Source organism: Sander lucioperca, chromosome 4, assembly GCF_008315115.2.
Source record: "Sander lucioperca isolate FBNREF2018 chromosome 4, SLUC_FBN_1.2, whole genome shotgun sequence".
NCBI lineage: Eukaryota > Metazoa > Chordata > Actinopteri > Perciformes > Percidae > Sander > Sander lucioperca.
In genome coordinates this window covers 41,626,570-41,640,908 of record NC_050176.1, presented here as the reverse complement: position 1 = coordinate 41,640,908, position 14,339 = coordinate 41,626,570, and the positions used below count along the sequence as shown (strand labels likewise).

At 40.1% G+C, this 14,339-nt stretch overlaps 1 protein-coding gene and 1 long non-coding RNA gene across 3 annotated transcripts in view; both read left to right on the top strand.

Annotated features, from left to right (window-relative positions):
* The window catches only part of LOC116050979, an 80,532-nt gene extending 77,976 nt beyond the window's left edge, over positions 1–2,556 (top strand). Inside the window, exon 3 of the long non-coding RNA XR_004897111.1 lies at positions 2,484–2,556. This is a non-coding gene — a long non-coding RNA (uncharacterized LOC116050979). The remainder of the gene's footprint in view (positions 1–2,483) is intronic.
* Positions 1–14,339, top strand: part of LOC116048209 (NACHT, LRR and PYD domains-containing protein 3-like) — a 126,186-nt gene extending 111,847 nt beyond the window's left edge. Inside the window, exons 2-6 of one of the 2 annotated variants that reach the window (XM_036000559.1) lie at positions 6,190–7,948; positions 8,066–8,239; positions 9,475–9,489; positions 12,286–12,441; positions 13,544–14,339. In XM_036000559.1, the coding sequence (XP_035856452.1) occupies positions 6,190–7,948; positions 8,066–8,239; positions 9,475–9,489; positions 12,286–12,441; positions 13,544–13,739 (2,300 nt within the window). In that variant the 3' untranslated portion in view covers positions 13,740–14,339. Of the gene's footprint in view, positions 1–6,189; positions 7,949–8,065; positions 8,240–9,474; positions 9,646–12,285; positions 12,442–13,543 lie in introns of both variants that reach the window. The other variant, XM_036000558.1, reaches the window with a different exon arrangement.

The window sequence follows — 14,339 nt, the reverse complement described above, 5'->3', positions numbered from 1 at the left end:
ATTGTCCATTTGAAAATAGGAACCAACCAACCCCCGTGATGTCATACATTACGCAATAGGTGAAAAAACTATAAACAAACATAACATAACTCCTATGAATTATATAGATTTAACACGCACTGCAACACTTTTGATTTGTGACAGTGTTTAGTTTTGTAAAGAAAAGAGATGCAGGTTTGTCCACACTGGTGGGATAGTGTGTGGGTGTTAACATGAAGCAGAATCCCTTCCTATTTTTCTCACAAAGACAGGCTGGGTGACAGTTGATCTTAACACAGGAAGCAACTCACAAGGTTTGACTTTGTTTTCTGCTCCTTTTACGTGAACTGTAAAGGTAATATTGATTAATCTGCTCTTCTTTACTCTCTTTAATAACTGGGCTCACAGGAGAACTGAATAGAAAGAAGCTTTATGATATAAAATCACTTTTATTTCAGCTCCTTGTAACATTACCTGTGCAATGTTTATTCTTTACGTCTACAGTGAGAGAAGCTGGGTGAAGGAATGTAAAACAGGAAACAGCTTTTAGTCGGGCTGTCTTAATGTATGTGCATATGTGTTCTAGGTTTTCAGACAAAGATAGCACACATTAAAATTCAAAGTGTTTACAAAATAATCTAATGTCAACATCAACAACAGCAGAGAAAGGTTGCTGAAGATCACTGAGAAGCCTCGTTCATTAAAGACCTCATATTATGCTCATTTTCAGGTTCATAATTGTATTTAGAGGTTGTACCAGAATAGGTTTACATGGTTTAATTTTGAAAAAACACCATATTTTGTTGTACTGCACATTGCTGCAGCTCTTCTTTTCACCCTGTGTGTTGAGCTCTCTGTTTTAGCTACATAGTGAGGCATCTCACTTCTGTTCCATCTTTGTTGGGAGTCGCACATGCACAGTACCAGGGTAAGGACTTCTAGCCAGTCAGAAGCAGAGTATAAGGGCGTGTCCTGACAGTACCTAGGTAAGGACTACTAGCCAGTCAGAAGCAGAGTATAAGGGTGTGTCCTGACAGTACCTAGGTAAGGACTACTAGCCAGTCAGAAGCAGAGTATAAGGGTGTGTCCTGACAGTACCTAGGTAAGGACTACTAGCCAGTCAGAAGCAGAGTATGAGGGCATGGTAAGTTCCTTTGGGGTAGACTTTGGGCTTTTTCACTTTGTAATTCTATAACTTGCACAAAAAAGGACAGTTCACAGTTTCTCAAGTCTGTCTACAGACAAGTTAGAATATCTTCTTGGAGGAAGGTTACTTAGGACTGAAACATGTCCCTCAAACTACTTTTGCTTTTTCACTTAAACAAAAAGAAAGACGCCACTTCAAGAAAACGCAGTAAATTAATAAAATAATTGTTGCTATAGTAACAGTATTATGGAACGCATGCTAACCAACTTATTTGCTAGATGATATATACTGCAGAGGTTTATTTTCAAGATCTTCTGATTTCAGGGTTATCACATTACGTGATAAAGTTAAAGGCAAAACATCAGTAGGCAGCAGAAGTGGAATATTATTAATAATTAATAAGAGAGGTGTCATTGTGATCATGATTGTTGGTATGTGTGTGTTTTTAACACAAAGCAGAATCACTTCCTGTTGTCTAATTAAAAGAGGAAGCAACTCACAAGGTTCATCTTTAGTTTCTGCTCCTTTTACATGAACTGTGAAGTTAATATTACGTTTGTTGAAGATGAGCCAGGCCTGTGCAGAATCGCTGCTCACTGCATGCCGGTTAGATTTGTGTCACGTGTCTGACATCATGGACACGTTGGCAACGATATCCTCACGAGATCGAGGCGGCCGCAGTTTTTAGAGCCAGGCGCTGCAGTTGCTCTACACCGACTGCAAGACCCAGGGCATGATGGGAAACGCCTGGCTCTCAGCTGATCTAACAGCTGATTGGTTCAGAATTGACTTAACAATATGACGTTTTATAAAAAACGTTTTATTGTTGTTGAACTGGAGATATTTAGATTGATATTGTCTGATTTGAAGCTTCTTTCTGTTAACAGAACACATGTTGTGTGGCTGATGTTTATTAGTCAGAGAGACTAAAGACTTTCAGACTACAGATCTACAGCAACAGATTGCATGTAGGGCATTTATAGAGGCTACTCTGTCATAATGAAAACAACTGAAGACTGCGTACAAGCTGATATATGGGTCTGGTAATATTTAAATACATCGGAACCAGATGTAACAGGATGTGAGTGTTTCCGTGACTTCCTGTTCAGACTGAAGGCTTCTTGAAATGGCTGGAAACTGTCCGACTTGTCCGCAGCTTTTTGTCATCACCTACTGCTGCCACCTGCTAACGTCCACTTTACAAGCTTGTCTCGAATGAGTCTAACGACTAACTTGCTCTTTGTCTTCTCATTATTAATAATAACTGGGTGCAAAGGAGAACTGTATGGATGCTTTATGATATAAAATCACTTTCTGACTTCAGCTCCTTACCTGTGTGATGTTTATTCTTCTTCAGTGAGAGCAGCTGGGTGAAGAAATGCAGAATGGGAAAATGGTTTAGCCGGCCTGTGGATCCAGAAACATCACAGCTTGGTAAGATGATGACTCACAGGCTGGATACACACCAGCCTCTGATGAAACATACACACTTCAATTTTACTCAATACAGCTGTCATACAGTGGCCATGTTATGGCTCACACTTCAGATGACTTTCTGGAGCTTCAGCAGTGAGGAAACAAAAAGGTCTGAAAGGAAAGAAACACTTAGAGATTATTTTGGGCCTTTTAGTCTTTTATTGACAGAATACAGTTGGTAATGTTTTCTTTCTCAGGATGGCAAAAGCATGACTGCCTTACTCTGCCTCTGATTGGTTTACCTTGATATTCTTCTCCTAACTCTATTCAATCTCACTCCTTGTATCTAAATCCAAGCAACCCAAACTATGATAGTAACAAGTACGAGCCAATCACAGGCAGAGTAGGGCGGGTCATGACTTTGCCATCCTAAGAGAAAGATGACATACAGTTGAGGAGGGGACAGGAAATGTTGGCAGACAGAGAGAGGGAATATACGTGGTACCCATTTTAGATTGTTTGTCCTCCCTCACACCTAAAAGCAACTTGTAAACATCTGAGTAGAGATCAGACGCAGAAAACTGTCAGCCTCCCTCACCACCTTATCCTTCAGCTGACAGCTCTGCTTCTCATTTTGATTTTTAACTTGGAACCCTTTTTAAATATTACCAAACATTTCGGCCACTGTGGACTTGTGTCCTGGAAGCGGTTTCAGGAAAGTGGCTGCGTGTGTCCGACAATGCACAAAGCATCAACACTGGTACAAGCCTACAGCTGTCCGCGGACACAGAGTGCGGAAAGTGTGTCAGAGCCTCCCGGACGGGTGAACTGAGACTCCGTTTCCTGCTTCTCGGTCAACGGTTAATGATCGGTTAACATTTAATTTCATTGTTCTTTTTGGAAGGCTGGCTGCCAGAAATCGCCACTTACTACTGATTAATTAGAGTTAAACGCTGTTTATCATTAAAAACAAGTGTTGTGGTGTCTAGTGTGTGTGCCAATGTTTGTGCGTGTCGGGCGAGTGTTAATTTCGGAACCTGCACACGCGGTAGAATGTTTTAAAGGAGAAAGTAGGTCTATCAACAGAAATAAATTATCATCATGGGAAAAATACTTCTAACAGCTTCAGAATTTTGATGTCGATACATTTTCAATTATTCGTCCAGCCCTAAGATTAACATTATCAACGGTAACTTCTGCAGTAACGCTACATTGATAAAATTGTGTCTTGACTAACATTAGTGGATAACTGCAGTGGATGCTGTGACGTTAGTTAACATTACTTTACTTACCACAAAGATGTTGCCAGTGAGTTTCGGACATGGTATAATCTTGTCTCGGTTGGAGCCGTGAACTTTTCAGCATGTGTGAGTGTGAGCGTGGCGTGATCGCGTCGCGTACAGCGGGCGGGGGTGGAGACTTCTTATTTGGTGTTTATTCGGGTGGCATTACTGACTGGACTGAGAGACGCACACAATGAGGGTAAAATATTTTCGTTCATTATGAAACTGGCGGGACAAATTAGACTATGGCGGGGTGCCACAGTCTGGTTGCAAATCAGCTCCAACAAACCAGAATCTCTGAACATTTTATAGCAGTTCATGAGTTGATGAGTTGTGGTTCCTGATTATTTTGTCTATTCTCAATCAGCTGAAACTGGAGCAGGAAGCCCATCAGTCACCGCCCAGGAAGGAAGTGTCGTCAACGCACCTCAGTTTAGCGGTGTTAACGTTGGAGGGAATCTAACGGTCCAAGTCATCACACGCGGTAATGTTTCCCCCAGATTTATCAAATCAAATAAAACCCATATTCATGTTTAAATATGTACCGGATTAAAATGTAACATGTTTGTGTTTCAGCCTCGTCTCCTGACAGGACAGACGAGACGAAAGCTGCTTCTCCCAAAAACAAAGGTATTGTGTTTGTTAACAGATTTTTCACAATCAAATGACAACAAAAAACATAATCTTACTTCTGCAATTAAAACATAACTAGACTGAATTATTATAAGATTTTATGGAGATTACATTGTTGAAGCTAAAATGTTTTTCTTCTCTGTTGTCTGTCCATCTTATACTTCACATTATGTTTTGTTTGCTAACATAAATCTTGTTAGCCTTCCAGCATCTGAGCATCTTGTTGGTGTAATGATCTAAAATGAATGACAGTTATTTAGGGGTACTAATATGGACCTGATATCTGTCCAAGTAAATCTGGACATGGATATGAAAATACTAGGGGTGGAACGGTACAAAGAAGTCATGGTTTGGTTCATACTTCGGTTTAGACATCACGGTTCGGTACGAGTTTGGTACAATGGAGGTAAAAGCAAAACAAAAATGCAGAAGGAAATTTGTTTTATTGTTTATGTCTCAGGCTGTACCACCTAGTGCCATACAGTCTCTCCCCTGAGCTAGCTGCAACAGCCTGAAGTGTGTAAAGTAAGATGTAAACAGTAAACAATAAGTACCCCACATCATCTCCAGACTCCATCTGTAACTTCTAAACAAAATAAGACAATCAGCTATAAAACTGAAAATACAGCATCTCTCATTTACCTCTCTAGTTTCCACTCTGCCAAGACCTCCTGTAGCTTCTTAGCTAGGTGAGTGCTTGTGTTCTGCTCATACAGGTGCCGCGTCTGTAGAACTGTAGCTTTCATTTCCCACTCAGAGTCAATAAAATGAGCAGTCACCGTGAGATAGCTTTCTGTAGCACAAGAAGTCCAACCATCAGTCGCTAGTGAAATGGAGGGTGCAGCTGACAACTCATGCTCCATCAACATCCATGTTTGGTTGTATATGGAAGAGACTACAGTTTGATCCATATGTGGACCGGATGGCATGTTGTAACGAGGTTTGAGTACGTACAGCAAATACTTGAAGCCAGGTTCCTCTACGAGTGAATACTGGCGCATTGAAGATGACAAGTTGATTGCTTCAGTGATTTTTTTGGCCCAATTTGTATGTGTATCTAAAGGCTGGTTAAGCACTGTAGGGAGGAGAAGTTGGACAGGTTATTTTTTGTCTCGTTCCAGTGATTGGCACATCTGGGTGATGGCATCAGATATGCATTAGCATGTTAGATGTATTTCCACTCACATACCCAACAACTGCTGTACAACACCGACACAGTCCTCGTCTTATCCACCACTCTCTCGCCTGTACTACTGTAACTGACTGGGAAACCTTAAAGAGGCCAGCGGGTCCTCTATCTCTTGTGGGTCGCCACCACTCACCATACTCGTCCTTAGTGCTGCTATCTCTGACTCACTCACTGGACCGTTGAGTCGACCTGACAAAAAACTGCATACATAGGCGGAGCTCGGCTACATAGCCGGGTGCTAATCAGAGCTAAAGAGCTAAGGTGGGGCTACAGATTAGGTTCCCTAAAAGTATCTAACATTAGTAACACATTACATTAATTAATTTGCACACAAGTTTTATTTATTTTTAATAATATAACGTGTATTCTCCATGTCATTTCATGCACTGAACCATGACGCCCGTACCTTTTCGGTTCAAAACGAATACATGTACCGTTCCACCCCTAGAAAATACCAAGGCACATTTGGACATACATGCTGTATTTGCTAACGTGGAAGAGTACGTGAAAATAATGTAACTATGATTTCATTCATCTTTCAGCAAACATTCAAAGGTGCCGAGATAAGTTAAAATCGTTCCTTGAAAATACAACAAAGGATCTGTCACGAGGAACAAAGGAAGATGGATCATCAACTCCTTTACACAAGATCTATACGGAGCTTTACATCAGACGAGGAGGCAGTGGGGAGGTTAATAGTGAACATGAAGTGGTTAACTTGGAATGCAAATGGAGTTCGAGTGAGGATGAGAAAATCCAAGTCAATGACATTCTTCAACCTTTATCAAATGAAGAAAACCCTCCTCAGAGAGTTCTGACGAAGGGAATCGCTGGCATTGGAAAATCTGTCGCTGTGCAGAAGTTCACTCACGACTGGGCAACAGGAGAAGCCAATCAAACTACTGATTTCATATTTCCATTCACATTCAGAGATTTGAATTTAATAAAAGATAAGGATTGGAGTCTTATGAAGTTAATAGGTCACTATTTTGATGAAGTAAAGGATTTGGAAAAGTCAGATTACAGTGAATCAAGTGTTTTGTTCATCTTTGACGGCCTGGACGAAAGCCAATTACCTCTGGACTTCAACAACAATGAGATGTGCCGCGATGTTACAAAGACCACAACATTAGACGTCCTGCTGACCAACTTAATCTCAGGGAAACTGCTGCACAAAGCCTCAGTCTGGATCACAAGTAGACCAGCTGCAGCCGCTAAGATTCCTCCGGAGATCTTCCACAGGGTGACCGAGGTACGAGGCTTTAATGATAAGCAGAAGGATCAGTACTTTCAGAAGAAAGTTAGTGACAAGGAAATGGCTCAGAAGATCTCCGATCATCTTCAGTCAAAGACGCAAAGAAGTCTGTACATCATGTGCCACATCCCAGTCTTCTGTTGGATTTCAGCCACAGCTCTCCAGAGTCTCCTAACAGAAGCAGAAGAAGCGGAGTTGCCCAAGACTGTGACTGAAATGTACACACACTTCCTGATCACCCAGACAAAGCTGAAGAAATATCAGGAAGGTGAAACAGACAAAGGTGTGATCATGAAATTGGGAAAGCTGGCATTTGAACAGCTTCAGAAGGGCAACATACTCTTCTATGAAAACGAGTTTAAAAGTTGTGGAATTGATCTGAAACAAGCTGCAGTTAATTCAGGAGTTTGTACACAGATCATAAGAAAAGAATCTGGTCTTCACAAACAAGAGATTTACTCCTTCATTCATTTAAGTGTTCAGGAGTTTCTGGCAGCTCTGTATGTGTTAGAGACTTTCTTAGATAGTGGAGAAAATCTGCTTCCTAGCCAGACAAGTGTGAAAGTGCCATCAGAGAAAGGAGAACGTCCCATCTTCCTCCTCCACCAGAACGCAGTGGATATGGCTTTGTTCAGCAATAATGGACAATGGGACTTGTTCCTGCGCTTCCTGCTCGGTCTGTCACAGGATAAAAATCAGGAGCTTCTTCAAAAACGAGTTGGATTCAAAGGAAGACGTCCACAGAGCAACCAGGAGACAATCAAGTTCATTCACAAGAAGATCAAGAAACTGTCCAACAGCGACAAGAGCATCAACCTGTTCCACTGTTTAAATGAGTTGGGTGACCAGTCTCTGGTAAAGCAAGTCCAAAAGTACCAGAGCTCAGGAAATTTTGGTAAACTCTTACCTGAACATTGGTCAGCTCTGGCCTTTCAGCTGCTCGTTTCCAATGAAAGTCTGGATTTCTTTGACCTGAAGAAATACAAAGGATCAGATGAAGTTCTGGAGAGGCTGCTGCCAGTGCTCAAAGCATCAAAGAAAGCTTCGTAAGTATTCAACCTCGAGAAACCCAACAGCTCTGCCGCTCTCTGGTTGTGTTTAAGTGTAGAGAACAGAGGGAAGTGTTTGCAAAATGGTAACAGTCATTTTGTTTTTAACTTTAGGTTAAGTAACTGTAACCTCACCTACAGATGTTGTGAGAACATTTCATCAGTTCTCAGCTCAAAGTCTTCTGGTCTGGAGGAGTTAGACCTGAGTGGAAACGATCTGCTGGACTCTGGAGTGGAGCTTCTCTCTCACGGTCTAAAAAGTCCCAACTGCAAACTTCAGAGACTCCGGTAAGAACACCCAGATGCACAGTATGTTTGTGATGATTCATAATATAAGTAATGTCGACTTTGGGAACCTTAAACTGGGAGTAGTTTACTTTTCTTTCATGTTACAGTGAACATAGATGAAATATTCCCTTCAGATATCTTATATCATATGGTGATAATGTACATATACCATCTTTAATCATTCTCTGTTTTTCTCAGAGTCGGATGTTTCAGGTGGATATCAGTTTTAACTTTGTCCAGAGATAGCTCCTAGCTTAGCACAAAGACTAGAAGCAGGGGGAAACTGTTAGCACAGTTACATGTAGCTAACAAGATTCAACATGTTGAAAGGTGGAATACTTCACTTTTAATGGGGCTGCTACTATTCTTTGTGCTAAGCTAAGCTAAACACATTCTGCACCTAAACTAAACTGGAACACAGAGATGAAAATATACATAATATTATCTGACTCTGGGGATATTTACCATCTAAATTAGTGTCTAGCTGGCTAAAACTCTCCTGTTGACCGCACTCCTGAAAATGTCCCGATTCTGATGTTCAACATGTGTGAGTCAGGTCTAATTATTAATATTTTCTAATTAGTTTTAACACCTCAAAGCTTCATGAAGCAACATAGAACTAAATTAAACTGCCCCCTACATGCAACATGACAGACTAAAGACCAGTTCAGAAAAAAACAATTCACGATGAGTCAAAATCATAATAATATGTATATAGTATATAGTTCTTGGCAGAGACACTTTGTCGACTGGAGACACTGGAGTGAGTATTGTGGTTGTAATCACACTTTGAATTAAAGTGATAAAATGTTGTCACACATTCAGGTGTTCACACAGTTTTCCGGTATTTGAGGCCATTTTCACACTAAAAGTCTATTTACATTATTATTAAATAAATGGTGTATAACACACTATAATGTAGTTGTGAGCACATATAAGGACATTTTAAGTGATTATTAATGTAACGTGTTTGTTGTTATTATAACTTCTATGAAACATGTTTTATATGATTACAGCTGTTTTACTGTGTTGTTATTAATGATGTGTTCATACAGCAGCCTCCCCTTGGTCTCCACAGGAGGAGTTATAGATGTTAACACATTAAGAAACACTAAATCTGTTCACAGATACATTATAGTTATACAAAATGTATTATATTTTATTATTAATTATTTTATATTCATTCTCTTCCAAACAAACTCTGATCTGAAAACTGTTTAAATGTCTCCTTCCAGCCTGAGACGCTGCAGGTTAACAGCATCCAGCTGCCGGTCTTTGACCTTTGCCCTCAGCGACTCCTCTGATCTCAGAGAACTCAACCTGAGCCTCAACAACCTGGAGGACCAGGGGTTGGAGCTGCTTTCTGATTGGCTGAGGAAACCCCACTGTAGACTGGAGATACTGAGGTGAGACTTCTTCTTTTCTGTAATTCTTTCTTCACTGGACACCTGTTCTGAGAATAATATAATTTATCTAGCTTTTAATTTCAGACCATTTCAGTGTTAGTCAGAATTTCCCCCGTTGATCACCTATCTATTTCTATTTTGGAGTATCTGTTGTTCCTGATCAGGCCGTGTGATGCTTGATATTCCCCACAGTGACTGTGTTTACATTCTCTACACACACAGATTCATAGAACTGGAGTTACATCCAGTAACTTCTAACATTATTGTCTCGTTACTCAACAGGAGACGACGGTAATCACCTCAGTGTTTCCCATACATAGGTTCTACTTTGGCGCACCGCCCAGGTAGATCAAATCTGAATTAAATTGTTTTTCCCAACAACGGTGTATTTTACAGCACACCCAGACCAGCTGCTCCCAGCCCCTCCCCCTCGTGAAGTCTTGCGCCTTGTGTTGACTCATGCGCCTTGTGTTGACTCATGACGGCGTCAACGTGAACGTTGCACTTCAGGCTCAGAAGCTATCGTTACGGTAGTAGTAGCATGCTGCTGGTGGTCTTGCTGTGGGTTAACTGTAGGCTACTGAAAAAAGTAGAAACACTGCGGCCACACCGCTGTGAAAGCGCCCCGAACATCATTTATCAGAGTCTAGTTGTTACCCCTCTCCACGGCAGTCTCCTCCGCTCCATATCTTTATAACGGAGCTGACTAGAGCTAATCGTTGCCAACTGAGCCGTCAGTTCTCCGTGCCTGTATCCATTAACTGTATTTATGGACTTGAGCCAGAATAAAACCAGAGATTTCATTAAATTGGCTGTACAATTTTTAAACTACAAATCAGAGTTGTTTGAATGACAGAAATCTGCTCAGATGAGATCTTAATGAGTGCAACGGGATATGTATAGTACAGAACAGCATGTTTAGGATCCCCAAATCACAGATTAATACACTTAAAAAAAATGAACAATGATTTAACAAACAAAATGATCACAATTAACTTTAGATAGCGTAGTCTTATATGATTTAACAGGAGTTAGGAGGGAACAGTGTTGAGATTTATAATAACGTAACTATGGATCATAGTAAGCTTATAGTCTATTAGGGGTATTTTATCTGCTGAACCATTAACATTTGAAAAAAAAAAAACTGATTTAATTGACAAAGCACATCATGGCTCCACTTTCCTGTCATTTGTTTTAACTTCAACAAGTAATTTGTTGTATTTTAGCAGAATACGAAAAGAAGTAGAAAGGCATAACTGAGTATATTTTAATATGTTTATTTATAACAAGTTATATCATTATCGTGATATTCAACATTAGGGCATATCGCATATTTTCGTCATATCGTGCAGTCTTAAAAACTACCCTGAAATTGTGTCAGATGCAGCAAAGTGTCACAATATTTTCATCTGTATCATCTTTTAGTCTAATTTGTTTAATATGTGAATAGTTATTTTTTTCTAAATTATCTGATAAAGTTATGTAGTTATTGTTTTCACTTTCATTTGACTAGTTAATTATTGAACTCAGCTATCACACACCGCGCCGTCACATCCTGCACCCCCTCACCACCACAAGTACATTCTCAACCTGTGGGAAACACTGCACTGTGTTCACATACATTCATTTTTACAAAGGGACGAATGTCTGCTGTGTCATCACTTTGTTGATGTTTGTTCCTGTAAAGGAGAAGAAGATTCTTTAACTTCTTCAATGTTGTCTTCACTCTCAATAAACTCCACAGCATCATAAACACAAGCAGCCAATCACAGTTGCTTTCCCCATGTGGTATCTCTGTCAACGCCGTAGCCCAACATGTAGACACATATCTCAGCAGCTACGGCGTAACTTCACAGCTTACAGACTTAGTCACTGTAGCTACGACGCCGAAATCTGGATGTAGCTGTAGGCGAGCTGGTTACAGCAGTCAAGACGTGGAGTAATAAAATCATCTGACGGTCTCCAGATCTCCAAAAGAGAGAAAAAGGTTTTATTTTAGTCTTCGACCTGATGAGGAAAAAGCTGCTGCTGCTGACAGAATTAATTTGTCTGTTGAATTGAAACACTGAGTCAGAACTTACACCCAGATTTCTTTACTGTGTGACACATAGCCATGTGACAAAAATGCATCCAATCAGCGACTGATTGCATAAAAATGTGTTTTACCTGATTCAACAGTTTTTATATTTTTGTGAAATAACTTAACAAAGAAATTTAACTTATTTTTTTCCTTTTTTTAAATGTTTTTATGTCATGTGATATACTGCTCAAAGACAGTTAGGAGATATTCCTGCTTCCTGCCATGGTTGCACTTGTTAATTTGAGATGCACGACTTGCAGATAGAGTGAAAAATGCTTAGTAATGTCTTGGTATTTCAAGGTTTTTGTTGTTATTATAACTTCTAAGAAACATCTTTTATATGATTACAGCTGTTTTACTGTGTTGTTATTAATGATCTGTTCATACAGCAGCCTCCCCTTGGTCTCCTCAGGAGGAGTTATAGATGTTAACAAATACATTAAGAAAAACTAAATCTGCTCACAGCTACATTATAGTTATACAACATTTATTATATTATTATATTTTATATTTAGTCTCTTCACAATAAGTTAGAACACAAAACAAACTCTGCGCTGCAGGTTAACAGCAGACAGCTGCCGGTCTTTGACCTTTGCCCTCAGCGACTCCTCTGATCTCAGAGAACTCGACCTGAGCTACAACTACCTGAAGGACCAGGGGGTGGAGCTGCTCTCTGATTGGCTGAGGAAACCCCAGTGTAGACTAGAGATACTGAGGTGAGACTTGTCAGACAGTTTTCTGTAATTCTTTCTTCCCTGGACACCTGTTCTGTTAATAATATCATTTATCTAGCTTTTAATTTCAGATAATTTTAGTGTTAGTCAGACTCAGACTGCAAACATGTTTCAATCTGGTCCTTCATCCTAGCACAGTACAGTTAAGTAAAATATTTACTGTTCAATACAACTCAAGCAGCATCCAATAAGTCAGAGTATTATGGTTGTTTAAAGGAACAGTTTGACATTTTGTGGAATATGCTTTTTTTTCTCTCTGAGAGTCAGGTGTTTGTAAGTTTATTTGATTAGGACAATGCACATTAATCAACATTTCTTTAAATGCGCCAGTGTTAGCCAGTCGGCTATTTTTCAACTGTAGGACGACAACCCGGAGGAAACCCAGATGGAAACCCAGGGAGAACATGCAAACTCCACACAGAAAGGCATTACCTGGATTTGAACCCAGAACCTTCTTGCTGTGAGGCAGAACTGCTAGCCACTGAGCCACCGTGTTGCTGTTCAGACTGATACCACTCTCATGTCTGTACGCTAAATATAATGCTATAGTCACTTAGCTTAGCATAAAGGCTGGAAACTGCTAGCTGGCTCTGTCCAAATGGAACAAAATCCACTATCAACTGGTTTGTTTAATCTGTACTCAAACGGAAGTTTAAAATATACAATTCACTGTTTTATAGGCGGTTACGTTCCAGACGAGCCCACTAAAGCTGTATTTATAGTCGACAGGGTTAATGGTCCCGTCGTTGGCTGTTCTTGGTACCAGTAAGGAGTCTCACTGTTACATGTTAAACCAGCTGCAGGCCAAGTCAAGACCTCATGTTATAAATCATCTCCACGGTCTCCAGATCTCCAAAAGAGAGAAAAAGGTTTTATTTTAGCCTTCAACCTGATGAGGAAAAAGCTGCTGATGATGACAGAATTAGTTTGTCTGTTACACCCAGATTTCTGACTTATGTATGGACATTTGAAGACCCAATAAAATGAATCCACCAGTGGAGAGATAATAAAGACTAGGTATTGATTTTAACACCTGACAGTGTTTGTATTACTGTGGTATTAAACCAATGTGTTTCTCTCTCAGGTTGTCATTCTGCACAGAGAGGTGCTGTAAGTCTCTGGCCTCGGCTCTGAAGTCGAACCCTTCACACCTCAGAGAACTGACGCTGGACTTCAGTGATCCAGGAGAATCAGGTCTGAAGCTGCTGTCTGATATACAGGAGAACAAAAGATACAAACTGCAGACACTGAGGGTGTCTAAGGGATTCATTAGAACATGAACCGGATCCGATCTAAAAGACAACAATGGATCATTTTCCTCCTTCTATCCGGATCAAATGATCTGAACTACAGGTGTGAAAGTGACCTTAAATTCCACGTGACTCTTCTCTCTTTAAGGACTCGATGCTCAAAACTCCTCAATCAGAAGTCAGAGGGTATCTGAGCACCAGCTACCAGCTCTCTGTGTAACGTAAGAGCGTAATATACTGGAGGGGGGAGGGACACAGAGGAACATGTCCCCCTGCATTTTTTCTTTTTTCGTTAAGGCAGTGTTGGACCCCCCCATTTTACAGTCCAAAAAAATGTTATATTAAAAAGACACAAGGAAACTGCGCTAGGAACACGCTGAAACAGTAGCATTAGTAGTAGGAAAAGCAAAGCGATGTCCTAACCCTCAAACTACAGAAAAGATAAAGAAATCTTAAAGAAAGTTATCTGGAAATATAAAAAATGGCATTATTGAACTGCTGTGTTCTTCAGAATGAATGGAGAGTACGGAAATAAGAATAACATAAAAACTAAAATCTGTATAAAATCTTTAAAAGCTGTAACAGTATCTCGTAGCTTGGAGTGTTTAGTTTAAACATTGTAAGAGCAGA